The sequence below is a fragment of the Hyperolius riggenbachi genome, chromosome 3 (assembly GCF_040937935.1).
Source record: "Hyperolius riggenbachi isolate aHypRig1 chromosome 3, aHypRig1.pri, whole genome shotgun sequence".
In the NCBI taxonomy this organism is placed as follows: domain Eukaryota; kingdom Metazoa; phylum Chordata; class Amphibia; order Anura; family Hyperoliidae; genus Hyperolius; species Hyperolius riggenbachi.
The window spans coordinates 381,414,371-381,435,037 of record NC_090648.1 but is presented as its reverse complement, the minus strand read 5'-3'; the positions used below and the strand labels follow the sequence as shown (position 1 = coordinate 381,435,037).

Genomic DNA, 20,667 nt, shown 5'->3' with positions numbered 1-20,667 from the left:
AGTACAACACCAGCCTGCTCCCTCACATACCCCTATTGATCCAGAGGAAGGCGAAAAACCCTTACAAGGCATGGTCCAATTAGCCCCAAAAGGGAAAAAATTCCTTCCGACTCCAGATGGCAATCAGATAAAATCCCTGGATCAACATCATTGAGCATTCCTAGTAATTGTAGCCATGGATGTCTTTCAACACAAGGAAAGCATCTAAGCCCCCTTTAAATGCAGGTATAGAATTTGCCATAACTACTTCCTGTGGCAATGCATTCCACATCTTAATCACTCTTACTGTAAAGAACCCTTTCCTAAATAAATGGCTAAAAAGTTTTTCCTCCATGCGCAGATCATGTCCTCTAGTCCTTTGAGAAGGCCTGGGACAAAAAGCTCATCTGCCAATGCTTTTCTCCTATGTTGCTGTCACTTACAGTAGGTAGTATAAATGTGAATACTGTCAGGGGTGGGGGAAAGGCGGAGATATGCGCAAATTGACATGCATGGAGGCAGAGCTGCAGCTAACAGCTCTGCCTCCTTAGGGCAGCAAAATCCACGACCAAGAAAGTCGTGGATTTTGCCAGGAGTGTTAGGGGTGATTAATTTCGTTTTCAGCCGTGGGAATGCAGCGTTTTAGTTAGGGCAAACATGCTGCAGACGAGCCGTAGAGGAAGATTTATTCGGCTCGTCTGCAGAGCAATGACGCGCCCTCCTCCAGCTCATTTGTTTACCATTGTGTAGCAACAAGTAATCACACAACGGCAGCTCAGCACAGAGTCTCATTCAGACTAGGAGTGAGAGAGGCTCCTCACAGTAACTTTATGAGCCGGCTCACATGCTGCATAACTCGCTATTCTGTGTGGGGAGAATCAGAATAGAATAAACCACAGCTGTACTCAGCAAGAGGATTCCCCTCTTGCATAATGAACTGCCCCAATTCCCCTTCGCCGTCAGTTTTCTCAGGGGACGCCGACAGTAGTTAGATAAAGACAATGACACGCTGCACAGCAAAAATATATGCTGTGCTCATTCTTACTGTTGTTGGCACATTGATTTATAGTGCTTACAGAAATAGTAAAAGTTTGATAGAATTCCTTTACCAGACCGAAATCATAAACCACATGCATTTAAATCTGCCCCCCAGCGGTGCCACTGTGTCTACTGGATACCAGTGTTCCAGCACCCCTCTGTGGAGCTAGCTTCCTTGCTACCCTTTGATGAAAGCAACCTTTTGGTGTGTTAATTATCATCTAAGCGTGACCAGCAAGAACAACCTTTGAGTTTTACACCAGGATTCCGGATAGGGTTTCACACCTCTGTGTCACTGGCCACCAAGGAACTCTTTTTATGAAGTTAATTACACCACCAGGTCTTCTCAGAGAGCATACTGGCTCTCAATAAAATAACTCTAATGCCTATGAAGACAACAGAGACCCCCAGGCTTGACTGCCTTGTATCCATAGACATAAGATTCTGATCTGGCATGTTAAAGGCAATCGGTGCAGTAAACCGATTGCGATTTCTGGTCTCACGGCTCTTCCGTGACAGTTAGATTGGTTGTGCTCTTTTATTGGACGTGTATACGAGCCTTTAACTCATAATTTATCTCTCCTTATCTACCTAAACTCATGATTTATCCCTCCTTAACCACTTCGCTACCTTCGGTGAAATCAGCTCTCAGTACCGGAGCATTTTTTTGCCTTTGGGAGTGTTACATTTCCACAGCTTATAATTCTTCAGTACTTTTTCCGAAATAGACAATCTTGGTATTGTTTTTCTCAAAATGGATAGAGCTTTATTCTAATGTTAAACATTTAATCCCACACATTACAACAAAACAATAAATCCATTAAAAAAAACCATGTTTTTTCACTTTGATGCTACAAAAAAATATTTTAAAAGCGGAGTCGAAATATATATTTTTCCTAAAACTATTCTTTCAATGTCTCTTGAGTGTAGAGACACCAAATATGTGTATTTATTTCCAAATTGCTATTATTGGATGTCACAGGAAAAATTGTGTTTGGGTTTCAGAAGACTAAAAATGTAAAGCAAGTTTTTTTTTAGCACCATACTTCATTTATAGCAGGGCTAAAGGTACAAGACCATTGAATATCCACAAAAATGACCCCATCTAGAAAACTAGACCACCGCCCCCCCCCCCAGCATATTTGATGGGGCATAATTAGGGATGTGACCCTCTGGTCTTTTCTCAGTTTTGATTGGAACAATTGGGTAACATTTAAAAAAATCATTTTTTTTTCTGCAAACATGCTCTTTTAAAAGCATATAGTGCCCACATGCTGATTGAAAGCCACAAAATACAGTGCTGCCCATAAGTATTCATACCCCTGGCACATTTTGACTGAAAGTTACTTCTATTCAACCAGCAAGTAATCTTTTGATGGGAGATGACATCGATGTCTACCAAAAGATAATAATACTAAGTACAAGAGGCATTATTGTGGGAAAAAAAACATTTCTCAGCTTTTAAAGGGAAGGTTCAAGCAAAATAAAAACATGAGTTTCACTTACCTGGGGCTTCTACCAGCCCGATGCAGCCATCCTGTGCCCTCGTAGTCACTCACTGCTGCTCCAGTCCCCCGCTGGCAGCTTGCCGACCTCGGCGTACATTTTTACGCATTCCCGCTAGTGCAGGAACATTAACACATACATTTTTACGCATTACTGGTTCAATGCGTAAAAATGTACGCATTGAACCAGTAACGCGTAAAAATGTATGTGTTAATGTTCCTGCACTAGCGGGAATGCGTAAAAATGTACGCAATGCATCCCGCCGACCTCCGAGGTCGGCAAGCTGCCAGCGGGGGACTGGAGCAGTAGTGAGTGACTACGAGGGCACAGGATGGCTGCATGGGGCTGGTAGAAACCCCAGGTAAGTGAAACTCATTTTTTTATTTTGCTTGGACATTCCCTTTAATTACATTTGAGCAAAAAGTGTCTAGTCCAAAATTATTCATACCCTTCTCAATAATCAAAAGCTTCCTATAATTGCAGACCAGCTTTCCATTCATCTTTAGCAATGAACTCCAAATCTGTCAGGTTGGAGGGTGGTCTTGGCATCACCCTGATCTTTAGCTGCCTCCACAGATTCTCAAGTGAATTCAAGTCAGAACTCTGTCTGGGCAACTCCAAACGTTAATGTTGTTGTCTGCTAACCATTTCTTCACCACTTTTGCTGTGTGTTTTGGGTCATTGTCATGCTGAAATGTCCACTGGTGCCCAAGGCCAAGTCTCTCTGCAGACTGCCTGATGTTGTCGTTGAGAATCCTCATGTATTGTGCTTTTTTCATGGTGCCATTTACTGTGATTAGGTTCCCTGGTCCATTGACTGACAAAGCCCCAAAGCATTGGGTTCCTACCACCATGTTTGACAGTGGGGATGGTGTTCTTTGGGTTGAAGGCTTCTCCTTTTTTATGCCAAATGAAGGAAACCTCATTGTGACCAAACAATTAAATTTTTGTTTCATCTGACCATAACACAGAAGACCAGAATGTTTCTTCTTTGTCTAGAAGAGCATTTGCTAAGGCCAAGCAAGCTTTTGTGTGCCTTATCTGGAGACGTGGCGTCCTCCTTGGTCTGCATCCGTGGAACTCAACATTGTGCAGTGTCCGTTTGATTGTCTGTCTCGAGACATTGCCACCAGCAGAGCCCAGATTCACCAGGATGGCTTTGGTGGTGATCTTTGTATTCTTTTTCACCTCTCTCACTAGCCTCCTGGCCAGCACAGGTGTCACTTTTGGCTTCCAACCATGTACTCTGAGATTTTCTAAAGTGTGGAACATCTTGTATATTTTAATAATAACTTTGCACTGTAGCCACTGGAACTTGAATACATTTACAAATGGCCTTATTGCCCTTTCCTGACTTGTGAGCAGCCACAATGCGCAGCCGCAGGTCCTCACTGAGCTCCTTTGTCTTAGCTATGACTGTCCACAAAACAACTGCATAGAGCTGCTCTTTTTCACCTGTTGAGTTGACTAAAACAGCTGTTCCCAACTAATCAGGGTAATCAGGATGCTTTTGAACAGCTTGGACTATTTAGAATGGTATAGAACATTGGATTTTCCCACAGACTGTTACAGTTTGTGAAAGGTATGAATAATTTTGAACAAGAAACTTTTTGTTCAAATGTAAATAAAAGCTGAGAAATGGTTTTTTTTCCCCACAATAATGCCTCTTGTACTGTACACCGTCTTCTTATCTTTTGGGAGATGTAATTTCCCGTCAAAACATGACTTTGGTTGAATAAAAGTAACTTTAAGTCAACATTTGCCAGAATTATGAATAATTATGGGCAGCACTGAACATCCTCAGCCAGCCGAGTGCTTCACATTGCCTTATACAAGAAAAACCTCAATGCACCAGGCATTGTACTAGTAGCCTGAAGGAAAATCTCCCCCCTTTGCCCCCAGGCAGTCCATTCTGGAATGCCTTGTACCTGCTTCCCAGAAAAACACCATCCTCCTTTTCTGATGTGTTTTCTTTTCATGGTCATAAGGAGGGGTGGGACATGAGTGCACAGACACACTCTAGATCCCGAGATAACAACTAATTAGGGAATGTCATACAAAGTGTTGTAGATAAACGTTTTGTAGACGCCTTATGAGAGGCTGAGCAGCAGATGCTTCATTAGAACTTTTTGTCTCCGCACCCTCAGTTTTCAGTCTCTAAGGACCGGAAAAATAAACTTTTTTCTCCCTGGAAGCCGCCCCTAGATAAATCTTCACTCCAGGCAATTGCCTTATCAGCTGGTGCCTAGCACAAGAATGAGCTTGGTGGCTTCATGGTACTTGCCTATATCAGGAAGACCTAGTCCACCCTCTTCTTTGGATCTAAAAGAAGCTTGAGCTTAACCCTGAGGTTCTTTCCATTCTACATGAACCTGCTGAGGTGGGAGAAGGGAGCATGATAGGTATGGCTTGGAAGATGTATAGTAAGCGTCTGTCTTGGCTAGGCAGGGTCAATATTATCAAGATGGACAGTCTACCTGACTGTCCATCTTGATAACATTGACCCTGCCTAGCCAAGACAGACGCAAATTGTCCCAGGATTGGAGGTCTTTCTGTATTTTGTCTAAGAGTGGAGGGAAGTTAAGGGCAAACCTTTTAGAGAGGTCAACAGGAATATTGATCACAACGTATTTAATAGCCTTGTCATGCCATTTGAAGGGGAGAGATGTCTTTAATATAGAGACAGTGGGGTGGGTAGGGAGACATTTAGAACCTCTATCTTAGATGGATTACTCTTGAAGTTACTAAGGCTGCCGAACAATTCCGCCTCTTTGAGAAACTTAGGGAAGGAAACATGAGGTTCCGGGATGTATAGTAGCAGATCATCTGTGCAAAATGAGAGCTTAGCCACTCGCTCACCAAACTGGACCCCCTTTATGTCAGGGTTATCTCTTAGTGCATTAGCAAAATGCTCCATGCTCAATATGTAAAGGAGGGGGAAAAGGTGGCACCCCTGTCTTGTACCGTTGCTGATCTGGAAGGCGTCCGACAGGATCCTATTACCTGCGCTGAGGGAGAACTAAAAAGACCCATAATTCTTTGTAATAAACGATGACCGATACCAATTTGGATGAGGGATTCTTTGAGGAAGTCCCAGTGGATCCTGTTAAACGCCTTCTCTGCGTCTACCAATAAGACACACATCGCGTGTCTTATCTGTAGATCAAGGAGACTGCCTTAAGGGTGTTGTCCCTCGCCTCCTTGGATGGTGTAAAACCCACCTGATCGGTGTGGATAATGAAATCTATAAGCCTTTCTGCGATGATTTTGGAATATAGTTTTATGTCTCAGTTGATGGGCAAGATGGGGTGGTAACTCCTACACGAATTGGGGTCCTTACCTGATTTTGGAATAACCACTATGCGGGCTTGAAGGGCCTGTTTGGGGAAGGTGTTTTCCTCTGAAACGGAATTAAAGGCCAAAACTAGAAGAGGGACGAGTTCTTTGGCAAATGTTTTATAAAACGAACCCGTGAAACCATCAGGGCCGGGTTTTGTTGATTTTAAGTGTACTAATACCCGAAAGAACCTCAGCTTCAGAAAATTCTGCTTCAAGATCCTTAACTAGGTCTTCAGAGAGGGCAGGTAGCGTAGTATCAGTAATGTATTGTTTTATCTTAGTTGTGAGGGAGTGTTGGTCTAAGTCCCTAAATTTACCAGGTAAGTTGTAAAAACCATGATAGTACTGTCTGAAGGTCTCGGCAACCTCAGACGGTTTATGCAACAAGTTACCTGAGGGGGAGGCCATAGAGGGAACAAAGGTGGAGCAATTTTTAGGGTGGAGATAACAGGCCCGGATGATTCCACACTTATTCGCTTGAGAGTATAAGGTGCCTTGAAATCTTTCCCTTTGTCTCAGGGACTGTTCATCTAGAATGGAAAGAACGTTTTGTCTAATGTTTGAAAGTTGGGCAGCAGTAGGCTGAACCTTACCCTCTTAAGACCTGTGTTTGGATTTTAGGATGGCCACTTGTTGCAGTAATTGTGACAGTTTGGCGCTTTTACGTTTTTTAAGCCGGGAATCATGTGATATGAGCCGTCCCCTAATAGTAGATTATAGGGTTTCCCATTTTATAGTCTTAGCTGTGTCATCGGTAGCATGGTCTAAGACAAAATCTAAAATGGTTTTGCGGATGTCCTGCAGACACTCAGGGTCTTTCAATAAATTGTTATTTAGTCTCCAAACGAATTATCTCCTGATCGACTGCAGGACATTAAGAGAACAAAGCACTGGAGCATGATTAGATCATAATTTAATTCCTATGTCTGTTGAAGTGACCAGGGCCGGATTTCTGGGAAGGCCACAAAGGCCATGGCCTAGGGCGATAAAATTTAGATAAGATCAGAAGGGCGGCAGGACTTGGAAAAATAAGAGGTTATATGTTAAAGTGAATCATCTCTTCTGATCTGCAGCGCAGCGCCATCCTCTCTGTATTGATGTCTAAATTTCTGAGTTCCCGTATTCCCTGCATATCTGATGGTGATTTAGTCCTCTGTATGATAGGCATACATGCTGCTGTGTGAGAAGTGCCAGTTAACAGTAAAGCAGACAGAACTGCATTCAGTTTTAATGCACACATTCACAGAGGAATTTCAAGAAGTTTTGAATCAGGATGAATCCTGATTCTGGACTGTACAATACTCTACTGCTACAGAGGAATTTCAGCTCTGCTAGTTTCATCTCCCTTTCTCCTATAGCTGTCAGAATGACTCCTGTTAATGAGTTTCTCTTATCTAAGCCTAAATTTATGATGTTTTATGTTTTTTTTTTCTTGCTAGCCAGGGATGTTTATGGCAGCAGTGATCTCCGCTTCAGTTAACTCTTTCTTGACTCCTTTTAAGATCAGTCTTTCTGTTTTAAGCACTAAATTGTCACTGTTTAAAAGACATCTACATCTATGGCAGGGTATGTAGTTTAGGATCATTCTTTTTACCTGTAGCAGTAGAGTATTTTACAGTGTTAGCCATCAGTGAAAGCAGAACGTTTTTAATCAGGATTATATAATTTATTGGCTAACTTGAAAGAAAAATATTTCTGCTTCTAAGCCTTCTTCTTCCTGTATACTGACAAGATGTTGCTTGCTACTTACTCTGTTTTGAATGGGCTTTTCTCCATTGCCTTGCCCTGTCACCAGTTTGTGGCTCTGACTGCAGCCAGTGGCACAGAGCACAAAGAAGCAGCGCATACTCTGTCCACTCATGCTCCTTGCAATTTTGCACTCATGTCTGGATGTACCTAGCAGCTGAGGCCAGGAGTGTTATGAGTACAAGTGGTGCTCATACATTTTATTATTTAAGTATTTATATAGCGCCGACATATTACGCAGCGCTGTACGGAGTTTATTGTCATGTCACTAACTGAGCGTCATTTCTGAGGTACACATGCCCAGAACAGTATTGGCTGCTGTGTACATTTGGGCAGAATTGTGGAATTACAGGGAGTATGAGCGCACAGAGCATGCGCTGCTTCTTTCTTGAATCGAGGGCAGAGCAGCACAATGGAAAGGAGCCCATTCAAATCAGTAACAACTAGTAAGGTTTTTGGACCAAGGCCGAACAATTTGGCGCCGACAAATTTAGGCACACCATAGACCGTCATGTGAATTACGGCTATAGCATCACTCAGAAGCTAATTTGGAAGGCAGCGAAAGACGGAGCCCAAATTGCTTAAAAACAGTGTAATTCATCCGCCAGCAATAGCTGGCAGAAAAATTACGTCTTTCCCCACTATCCAAGTGTACCTGGATGGGAAATAGAAATTAACGTCGACGGGACTTGTTCAGGGCCTCAGTAAGTGCCGTTTTTATATGTATCCTTTTGGACAGAATGGAGTTGGGAAAGGGGTGGGTGGAGTGGGGGGGGGGGGGGGCGGTTGGTGACACCTGGCCTTGGGTACTGGAAAGTACAAATCCGGCACTGGAAGTGACTATCTATTAAACTATGTGAAACAAGCAAGTAGTCGATACGACTAAAAGCCACGTGGGGTAGAAAAAAAGGAAAAATCTTTTTTCCTGGGGTTAAATATCCTCCAACAATCTACTAGCTGCATCTCTTGTAGTTTGGATTTAACTTGGATACGGATTCCATGCGGGATGGACGTAGCACGTCCTGAGGAAGTCCTAGGGGCGGGGCAAAACGCACAGACGTCACGCTATGCTTCCACCATTAGGAGATGCCACGCTGAGCTGCCCGCTGACCCTGTGATGCAGCATCTTTAGTTCTGTCACTGCCGGTTTATCTACCTCCTGGCTTAATATACGGACGCCATTGCTGGAGTTCCTGCAGCTAATCTGGATCAGATAAGTGACACTCTCTATACTGCAGCATCCTGTATTACAAGTTTTCTGCCGGTTCAATGCACGTGATTGGCGCTTTTGGCAGATCTGGAGCACAGCAAAGTGGACATATATATCTGTTTGCTATAACCTGTGGAACATTTACACCAAATATGGCCATATTCTTTACATGGTTTTGGATGCTTTAATACTGAAGTGTTATACCCACTTTTTCAGCGTGCAATTGGCACTATAGATGGAGCTGGACTATTGATCAGTGGATCTGTCACTACTTCATGGTTATATGCTGCATAAAGGAACTTCCGTGTACAACTGTACTGCTGATGATCGCTGTTTGTGTACTGCAGATCCTGTGCATTGATCCCACAGTTGGACTTTGAATATTCACACAGTAACAGCTATACAGTACAACTGAATCTCATCAGTTACTCAATATTGAAGCTGGACTAGTATTTGATTTGCTTTTTGTCATCAATACTTAAAGGAAACTCACGGATTAATTCTGGTGACATTGATTAATTAACCTCCCTGGCGGTTTATTTATTTTGCCAGGGAGGCTGCGGGAGGGTTTTTTTTAAATTAAAAAAAAAATATTTCATGCAGCCAACTGAAAGTTGGCTGCATGAAAGCCCACTAGAGGGCGCTCCGGAAGCGTACTTTCGATCGAAAGTAACAAGATAGGCCGCAATGAGCTGGGGGGACCCTCTTTCGCCGCTGCACGCGGCGGATCGCCGCGGAGCGGCGGCGATCGGGCAGCACACGCGGCTGGCAAAGTGCCGGCTGCGTGTGCTGCTTTTTTCAGAATGAAAATCGGCCCAGCAGGGCCTGAGCGGCGACCTCCGGCGGCATACTCCGAGCTCAGCTCGGGATTACCGCCAAGGAGGTTAACCTTCCTGGCGGTAAGCCCGAGCTGAGCTCCGGCTATGCCACGCAGGAAGATATCTCAGCCCCTGGTGGGGCTATTTGCGCCATTTAAAGTGCTGTGCGTGCAATTAGCACTTAGCTAGCCGCGCGCACAGCTTGATCACCTGCATGCAGCGGCAGAAGAGGCCCCCCCCCCCCCTGCCAGAGCCCTGCGCTGCCTTGACCAATGAGTTCCGGGCAGCGCTATGGGCTGGAGGCGTCTGACGTCAGGACGTCGGCTGACGTCCATGACGTCATTCCGATCGTCGCCATGGTGACAGGAGAAGCCAAACAGGCTATATACGCGTTCCCCTGTTTGCTATTGATGCCGGCGACGATCACACTACAGGGACACATGCGCCCTCTAGTGGTGTTTCATGTAGCTACCACTCTGGTAGCTCTACATGAAACAAAAAAAACAATAAAAACAAAAAGGATTTTTGCCTATTTGGCAAAAAAAATTAACCGCCAGGGAGGTTAAAGAGAACCAGAGATGAAGCACCCTCATGTATTTTATTACATTTATCAATGGGAACATGACAGTAAACACCTACCCTGCTTTAAGTTTCATTCTGATCTGCTTAATTAGTCTATTATCAGCTGTGATAAGAATCCCCGACTGGCTCAGTCTAGGTTTGACCTGGAATCATTATAGCTGAGTCAATTTTCTGTGGAGTCTTTTCAAGCCCAAGCCTGCCACCTCCTGGCTCAGATTTCCTGCTTTGCATACTGAGAGCTGTGATGACATGGGAGGGGCTGCTCCTACTGAGAGAGAAGCTCTGAACAGACAAGTGTGGCTGCAATGTGATCTGTGTGCTCTGTGTGCACTCTGACTGCAGTTTCATTCCTATGAGAGACACTTCCTACAGGCAGCTGCAGATCATACCAAAATGAAAGCACAGAGATGAAAGGCTGCTGCAGCCTTTCTCATATAGCCTAGATAGCAGCCTAGTCTCATATAGCCTAGACAGCACATCCAGAACAACTCATAACCTGGAAGCAGAAGGGATATGAGCCGGCGGCCATATTTGATTTTTCCTGGAGCAATAATGGATAAAAATCACTAAAGGCACACCAGATCGGCGAAATTATCAGGTAGAGCATTTATTCTTTACAAGCTATTGACTGATATGCTTATTTTGTGTGAAACGTTCATCTCTGGTTCCCTTTAAAGGGATGGCTGGATGCTCCCGGTATGCTATATAACACGAGGCATGATGCCTAATACTGCAATTTGAGGGTTAATGTATATTGTGCTTGGGGACATCTGTATACTATTCATATTGAGAAACTGTACCAATTTTTGCATTGTCTTTATGCAGCCTTCTGTCGATAACCGTTACTAGATTCTTCAGTGTCAGCTTATAACTGACACTATTTTTACATAAGTATTGGTGTTGATATTATGCAATATGTAATAAAATTGTGCAGTTTTTGAACAGCACATACTGGTTGGCTCTCTTTCTCCCTTTTGTATATGTAAGTTTTACCAGTGCTGTACCTGCACTACCCTCCCTTTTGAGCTAAAATTATTACCACTATCTTTTTTCAGGGATGGCAGAGTAGCCTGAGGAGGAATCTAATTCAGGATTAAGGCAAAAATTTTGATCAAATCCCACAATAATAGGGTCTTTAGCAAAGGCAGACAATTTGGGTAGGTGGAGAAGTAGCCAACACTCTTGACAGGGCCAAACCCATGACAGGTACAGGTAATAATAACACAGTGGTTTTGCCATACAGTAAGTGTATGTGGTTAACAAATGAGGCAAAGTGGGGAAGAAAATGAAAATAAACATAAAATAAAAAAACAAGATAACAATTCTATAAGAAATAGCGAATATCAAAGTTATTAGCCTAGTTGCAGCCAGGGAGAGATACTATGGAAAGAAGAGGCCCAGGATACGCTGAGGCTCCCACCCTTGTGCATACCTCCAGAGAATAAGCACAGAGCATAGAAACGTAGATCAGCGTATCACAAAAGGATAAGAAACTCAATCTATATTGTGGAGAGAACGATATTAAACACCACTTGTGGGCAGTAAAACAAAAGGGCCTGGCGTCGTATAAGCATGGTGAGAGTGATAATCGGACAAGCTCGGGCATAGCCCAAATGTAACAGGAAACAAAGTTCACGAAGAAAACCTTTAAACAAGTGACAAAGTTCATGAGCAAAAGGCCAGGATCTCACTTGATAATATAGCTAGGAGCTTGCGGGCTGCAGCCTCCCCGTCTCCCTCACCGAGTCGCGGTGCACCACACAGGGTGTTGGGATAAGCCCTTGCTTTCAGGAGGGAGCTCCAAAGGCCAGTCTAAGAGTTGGGGTCTGGGGATATCCAATTCCAAAATATCACAAAACCTGGGTAGATCGGATGGTGAAACAGGAATCTTCCTTCATGCCTGACCTGGAGCTGGAAAGGATACTCCCTTCTGTAGGGAATATGTTTGCAGTGGAGGGTAACCAAAAGGGGCCTGACAGCCTGTTTCAGTTGTAAGGTGAGCCTAGAGAGGTCAGCGAGAATGAGTAGCTGGGAGCCATCTAGGTCAACGTGTTCCACACATCGAGCAGCCGCCATGATGGATTCTTTTACTGCATAGTAGTAGATTCTGCATATTTCCTCACGCTGCCCATCTAGAACGTTACTTGCAGGGCCTAGAGAATGGTGGGCTCAGTCGAGTGTCCGGTGGTTTATCCAACCGCTTGTTGAAGACTCAAGTAGGTATAAGATCAGCAGTTGGAACTGTCTCTGGTAGGCCCCTGAGTCGGACATTTTTGCCACGGTCCCGGTTTTCTTGATCATCCATTTTCATATAAATATAATGTATTTAAGTGGTATAGGTGTCTATGAAAGCTTGCTGTACAAGTTGCGTGCTTTCCAGCTTCGTTACACCCTCTCTGCCTCTTCCACCCTATTCCCAATCTGTCTTATCTCCTGCTTGACCCCCTCTAGCTCCTTTCTGTATGACTCCTCGATGCAGCTGACATACCTTTCCAAGTAGTCCTAGGTAGAAAGTGTGCGAATGTATTCGTGAAGATCCACCTTGTAGTAGGAGTCAGCACTGTCCGGGCGAGTGGCAGAAGGGCCGATCTGTTAGTTGGTTGCTGGGTCATTTTAACAGGAGGGAGTCAGGCTTTGCGCCGCCATCTTTGGAATATCCGAGGTGCTTGCTGTGCGAGTCGGAGGCCTTAAAAAGCATTGTAATTCTTTAGCTGGGGTCTTGTCACCTTTGTCTTTCTTTTTGTTCCCCATTCGAGGAACTTGGATTTGTACCACTAATAAAGGCTAATTAGGGGTTCTGGAGCATACACAGAGCGAGAGCTCAGCTTGAAAGCGTCCTCAGCGCGCCATGAGCAAGCCAAGCCCCCTGCATTTTGCATTTTTAAGAACAGCGGTAAATAAAACTTAAAATTCAAAGCAGAATTTTTAGCATCATACTTCACTTATAACGGTGCAAAAGGACCAAGACCCCCGAATACCCCCAAAAATGACCCCATGTAAAAAATTAGACCCCCAATGTATCTAAAATGGTAAAATGAGGGATTTGACCATCTGGTCTTTTTTCGATTTTGATCAAAAGAATGGGGTAAAAAAAATAAAAAAAATGGGGGGGGGGCAAATATGCTAATTTGAAAGCACATAATGCCCACGTACTAATTACAGGCCGCAACATACATCCTAAATCATATGCATCTGTTCCTCTTGTGCATTGGGATACCAAACACTAATGCTTCGGTCATATTGTTAGAGAACTGGGGGGTCCGGAATCAACTTGCATTTTTACGGACTGAAAATTGCATTTTGCATTTCTGACTGAAAATTCCAAGCATAATTTTTAGCACCGTACTTCATTTATAGCGGTGCAGAAGGACCAATTCCTTAGAATAGCCCCCAAAATGACCCCATCTACAAACTAGACCACCCAACGTATTCAACAAGGGGTATGATTAGAGATTTGACCACTAGTTTTTTCTCAATTTTGATTGGAAAATGGGGTAAAATGTAAAAATTCATTTTTGGGAGGCAAACATGCTAATTTGAAAGCACATAATGTACACATACTGTTTGGAGGCCACAAAATACACCCTAACACATATTCCTCAACGTCTCCCGTGAATGGGGATGCCAAATACCAATGCCTCAGTCACACTGTTAGAGAACTGGAGGCCCACAATTGACTGAGTGCATTTCCATGAACTGAAAATCTGATGCAGAATTTTTGCACCATACTTCATTTATAGTAGTGCAGAGGGACCAAGACCCCTAGCTATCCCAAAATGACCACATCTACAAAACTAGAACTCCAAATGTATTTGCCGCAAGGGGTTCAAATTAAAGGATAACTCAGGGCAAATATAAATTTAAAAACGCGGGGAGCAGGCATGTGTTGTGGACTGTCTTCATGCCCAATGCTTCCACTCCCCCCCCCCCCTGTTCTTCTCCCTCCCGCTCTATTACTGTATACCGTCCCCTCGAACTCACTTCCTGGTCGGGAGGGTCGGTGCAGACTGTGCAGGAGCTGTCCGGCGATGCTCGTCCTTGATCCTGCGGCCGGGAGCACAACTTCACAACTACATAATATGCATGCACAGGGTGCTTCCAGCCACAGCGATCAAGGACGCGCGTCGCAGGGCAGTCATCTGATCAGAGAGAAATCTGTTGCCTGCCCATACACCACAGGCCAATTCCTGATTAATTTCATGCTCAAATCGATCCCGAATCGGCCTTGTGACGCCTCATCCGCTGCCTCGCTGTCCCAACGCAAAAATTATTTTTTACCTTTTTTTATTGTTTTTATTTTACTTTTTTTACTAACTAGAAACGATCTGTTCCCTCTATAGAGAGCAGATCATTTCCACTCTGCAGCATCTCTATGATCACAGTAATCACATGATCACTGTGATCATGTGACCCCCAGAGCAGCAGATTGGCTGCTCTGCTGCTAGCTACAGGACCTGGCTACAGTACAGAGCCGGGTCCATAGTATATAGCTGGGAGGAGAGGCACACGGACTAATGTCCGTGCAGCTCTCCTCCATTGTAATGACTGCAGTGATCACAACATCACTGCGGTCATGTGACACTCAAAACGGCATGCAGAGCGGAAATTTAAAAATCCCTGTGATGCCGCAGCCTTAAATAAGACATGTAATATAGAAAGTAAGTTGACACGCCTGTTACACTGGCTGCAAAGCAAATGCTTAGTTGAGTTAGGAATAAAAACAATAGTTCTTTAGCTATCATACTTAGCATTTCTATGTACTTACGTTTAGGTAGCACAGAAGGGACATTCATGGGAGGTGTCAGATCTTGCCGTTTTTCATATCCTAGCAAAAATAGATTTACATCTTCTGATCTAGTTTTTTGTAATGGTTTTACAGTGGCAAGGACCTTCCCAGAAGATGTGTCAGCTCTAGCAGAAGTTGTTGTTTGGGCACTATATGAATTTGTGTTTTTTAATAAACTAGAAGAAGTACTTAACTCACTGGACCATGCAGATGTAACTGCTGTGCTTTGTGCAGTGAAAGGAACATTCATAGTAGAATATAGTGGTGTTCTTGGTGTTGATGAAGATATCGATGGACCACTATATAAACCTGCTACTGGTGAACTAGTTGAGTTTTTGAGTTCAATAATTGATTTTGGATTAGAAGAAGGTACATCTTTTATAGAAGAAATGTCTGATATACTGGAGGTTAGTGAAGGTCTTGGTGGTATAGAGGGTCTAATTCTTGCAGCAGAAAGTTGATCTTCCACAGAAGAGTTCTCTGTTCTGTTTAATGCTGATGAATGTGTTGGTTGAGGTGTGGATTGAATTGGTACAGTACCCAACCTGCTAACAGATCCAGCTACTGGTTTTGGTTGCAGAGTGAAGGGACTTCCTGAATAATTCAATGGTGTGTCTAAGAGTGTTGGTGTCATCACTGGGTTCATTGGGATATACGGTGGCACATTAACTGGTGGCTGTTGTACAGGAGATACAAGTGGAACAAAAGTTGGCTTTACATGAGTAGGAGTTGAATAACTTTTTCCAAAAGTCAGTGGCTCTGTTCTTAATGTATTTGATTGATCTTTTTCCACATTTGAGGTGCTGGATAGTGTTCTAGTGAATTCAGGTATCTTCTTAGAGTTTTTAACTTCTGTTGGCTGGACCGTGTGTGAAGCAGCAGATGAACGTGATGGTGGTTCATTCATATTTGGTGATAGATCTAATTTTTTAGTAGATGGTTCAGGTCTTGCTCTTCTTTCTTCAGGTCTGGCCTGGGTGGATGGATCTGAAGAGTTACCCTGAGTTTTCCTTGGCTCTTTTGGGCTTGAACTAAACCAATCCTCCATTAGATTGTTAAGCCTTGATTTTGGTTGTCTGCTACTATGATCACTATCACTTTCACTGCCATCCAGATCTTCATCCCCTGAGTTTTGACCCCCACTGCACCGAGAAGGTGGGCGACTGCTGAATCGTGGGCGGGAGCCGAACCCTACAGATGAACAAAATACATATTGTAAACATATATTGAAGATTTAATTCTATACACATCTTCAAAAGAAAGAGCAACAAATTCACCATTTGTGTTCTATGATTAGAATGAAAGAGCTTGCTGGTGCTATAATTGCTAAATGTTTTACTCGCAATAGTCATTAAGAGGACTGCCACACAAACCTTCTTTCTTTGATTAAAGTGGTATGAAACTCAGCATTTCTTCTTTATTATTTACAGCATAAAACCTACAACCAGAATAAAATGGTAGCAAAACAGCATTCAAACAGTTAAACACAGCACTACTTCTTCACTGGGTGCCCATTCCGAGGTTGTGATTACATTATCTTTTGTTCACATTCTTTTGTCAATTAGTAAACATAAGCAGCAGTGCTAAAACTCAGCTGCACACATGGCAGAAGCAGAGAGAGCTGAGAAGTGATCACTAGATAGATTTTAATATATAAATATAGCAGTATTGCTATGCGATAAAATGCAGTGGCAGCTTTCAGAGCAGGTAAACTGTATTTTGGGTATCTGTCTGGGTGATAAAAAGTAGGAAAACACATTTTTATTGAATGTTATGTCAGAGTTTTATCTCACTATATATACACTTCAGAAAAAAAATGATAGCTTGTAGACACCTTAAACTTTTTAAAATATTTTTCTGACATTCTGTCACCACTGCCCACTCCTAGCATCAAAGCTATTAGGAGAGATCGTCTCATATAAAAACTACCTGTTGGACAGAGGACTCCATGATCCTTAGTGGTAGTGACTGTGAGGTGGTAATATCCAGTTAATAATGCTGAATACTGATGGCTGATGTGATGTGTTTGTAGCTTTGCTGGCCCTTTTGTGATGTCAGTAACTCATTCATCCCAGTGTAGAGAGTATATCAATATTGATTTTTCAACACCTTGTTAAAAAAAAAACTATAAGAGATAGGAAATGATAAACCGAGCAACAATATCTTCACTTTAATCCTATATTGGTCAGATCAGAACAAGGGTATGCAGCACCCAAGGCAGAAATGCACACTGGTGCACCCCCCTCCACCTATTAGACCTTAGTTGTATGCCCAGGCCTCAGTAACCCTCTTTCTTCTATCACTTGCTCAGGATGAGATTGAGGGGGCTTCCCTCTTTCTATATGGGACGGTTACAGCTGTCCAGGGGCGACTCAATCACCAGGCAACTCTAAATGTTCTTTATTTCCATTTAACTTCAGCGCTGATCAGAATCTCAATATCAAATCCACCACCAGACACCCTTAAAGTGCAGGCTTAGGCCCGGTTCACATTAGTGTTCCCTGTCCGGATCCGCCTGATCGGATCCGGACCGTATACTGTACAAACGGAACGTACGTTCCGCATAGCAATGCAAAGTCTATGCGGACATTCACACGCGTACGTTCCGTACAGAACGGAGCCGGATCGGATTCGGACTCAGAACACTTTTCCAACATGCGCTATTTTTCGGGTCCGGATCATCCGGCCCATGCACCCGGACCGGAGCCTGACTGCACCATCCGGAAATAGAAACCTATGGGGAACGGAAAGCACAGAACACACAGGATACAAACACCTGAAGTTCTACCCCACTTCCTATGCGTATTCTAGCCATTTCGGATGGGGACACATGGGCAACAGTGGAGCAGCAGTGACCTTACAGGCTGGAGCTGTTTGGCAGTATGTCGGAGGTGGAGGTGAGGCCTAAACAGCAGAGGACCTGATTCTACAGGTGCACCTTCTGCTGACCCCCAAAATTTTTTATTATATTTCGCTGTTTTTACCACACGGATCCGGATGGCAGCCTGATGCATGCCTGATGCAAACGGACCAGATCCCGATCGGATCCGGATAGGAACCGTACGGTTCCGATCCGGATCAGGTCCTGATCCGGATCCGGTCCGTTTGCATGCCAAAACGCAAGTGTGAACGGGGCCTTACCAAATTGAAGCAAGACACAGATTATTAGGTCTAAGCGTTTGTAATAACCATCCCACGATCACTGCTTCTTCACTGTCAACCAGAAGGATCTAGCCTTCTTCATGCGACACAATTTATCCTCAGCATAAAACCATAATCAGAAAATAGATCTAAGTGTATTCCGTTTAAAAAATTCCACTTTTATTGCTTCAATAGATACAAGTAAAATACTCACATCCGGGCCATTGTAACAGGAACCCACAGTGTACAATCGCACTTCAGATTATAAAGTGCCGTCCTTACATCCACCATTCGTAGGCCCGACCGGTTTATGGCGTCATTAGGGGCAAGCTTCTAGCAAGCCATAGCGAAACCTTTCGGGCCTTACAGTTATCAATGTGCTGACCAAGAAGCTGTTATGAGATAATGGCCATTTTCAAAATGGAGGACTGAGAATTCAAGTGATCACAGTGGACAAACAGGATGCAGGAAAGGAGAAAGAGATTGATGAGTAGACTACACGGAAGGTAAGTATGATTTGCCAGGATCCTCCTCCTTGACTTTAGCTCAGCGTTCAACACTATCAGCCCTCAAATACTTCAGGAGAACCTTGCTGAGCTCAAAGTCCACCCCACCCTGCGCCTGTGGATAACTGACTTCCTCACAAACAGATCACAGGTCGTCAAGGTAGGTACTATCCTCTCCCAACCAAGGACCACCAACACAGGGGCCCCACAAGGCTGCGTCCTGTCACCAGTCCTTTTCTCCCTGTACACAAACAACTGCAGATCCACTGAAAACTCTGTCAAAGTTATCAAATTTGCAGATGATACCACCATTGTGGGCCTCATCACCAATAATGATGAGCAGGCATACCGTTATCAGGTTGAAAGAATCTGCAACTGGTGCAAGGAGAACGGGTTGGTTCTCAACATCGAGTTGATCATCGACTTTAGGAAGCGTGCACCCACAGCACCCCCAATCCACATAGACGGCACGGAAGTCGTACGGGTCCCCTGCGCTCGTCTCCTGGGCACAACCATCTCCAACGATCTGAGGTGGAAGGCCAACACCACCTGCACCCAGAGGAAAGCCCAGCAGAGACTATTCTTCCTCCGCCAACTGAGGAAGTTCGGCATGGACCAGAAACTGCTGACGAGCTTCTACTCAGCCACCATCGAATCCGTCATCTGTTCTTCTATCCTCGTCTGGTACGCTGGCTCCTCTGCCAGCGACAGACACAAGTTACAGAGAGTCATCAGATCAGCGGAAAGCATTATCGGAAAACCACTTCCCCCACTGGACCTACTCTTCAATACCAGACTACGCTCCAGAGCCTTGCGAATCGCAAATGATCCTTCGCACCCAGGCTCCCGCTTTTTCTGTCGTCTCCGTTCAAGCCAGAGGTATCGGGCCATCTACACCAGGACCTCAAGGCACAGGAACAGCTTCTTCCCCTCAGCTGTCAAATCACTGAACTCACTGGACTTACTCCCATACCCCACAACCGAAAGAAGAGCGGCCCCTCCCTAGGCCGCTTGCTTCACTAGCTAGAATAGTCTTTTAAGCATGCCTGCACTGCAGAACTCTCCTTTTGGAAATGGCTGCTTATGTAATTACTGTACCGTATTGTATTTGTTCTGGATGGATTGCTATCTCTGGTGTGTTGTCATTTTACTGTTTCCATGCCCTGCTTATGCCAAGCCCAATTCCGGGCACGACCCAGTCGTGCTTGGCGGAAAATAAATTCTGATTCTGATTCTGATTTATGTATGTTTATTTTGACTTCTAATTTTCAGTTCAGGTTCTCTTTAAGTCCAGACAAAATGGCAAATCACTCTAGTAGTAGAGCAAGAAACATAGCATTGGATTCTAAATCGTGCATTCCCCTTATTATTCTGGAAGACACCACGTATCTGCAAACTTTACAATTCTGGAATTTGAACATCTCCTTTCGTAGAGTACGTTCACATGCACGATTGAAACTCACTCTTGACCAATAATTAATTTAAATTGCTGCAATTTCTAACCATCAAGTGCCGTTTATTTGCTACAATTTTTGATATATCCCTATCTAGAGAGTTAAGATTCACCAGTTTTTATTCAGAATTAGAGATGGCCCGAACGGTTCGCCGACGAACGGTTCACATCGAATTTCCGTGATTCGCGTTCGTGGAGAACCGCAAACTTTTCTGGAAGTTCGGTTTGCCCCCATAGTGCATCATGAGGGTTAACTTTGACCCTCTACATCACAGTCAGCAGGCACATTGTAGCCAATCAGGCTACACTACCTCCTGGAGCCCCACCCCTCTAAAAAAAGCAGGCAGTGTCATGCTTTTTACTCACTCGTGTGCCTGCAGTAATTAGAGAAGGGAAAGTGGCTGTGCAGAGAGAGCTATAGGGAAAGCTTAGTTAGGCTCTTGTAGGCTTCTTAGCTTGGTCCTTGCTGATTCTTATTGCTTAAAAAAAGCACCCCTCAACAGCTCTTTTGAGAGCTAATCATGTTCTTGTGATCTATTTTTTTTGTGTGTGTGGCTCACTTG

General features: G+C 44.0%; 1 protein-coding gene across 1 annotated transcript in view; it reads right to left on the bottom strand.

The window, feature by feature from the left end:
* The window catches only part of LOC137564048 (zinc finger CCCH-type antiviral protein 1-like), a 164,545-nt gene that overhangs the window by 98,828 nt on the left and 45,050 nt on the right, over nucleotides 1-20,667 (bottom strand). Inside the window, exon 4 of the mRNA XM_068277348.1 lies at nucleotides 14,984-16,195. Within this exon, the coding sequence (XP_068133449.1) occupies nucleotides 14,984-16,195 (1,212 nt within the window). The remainder of the gene's footprint in view (nucleotides 1-14,983; nucleotides 16,196-20,667) is intronic.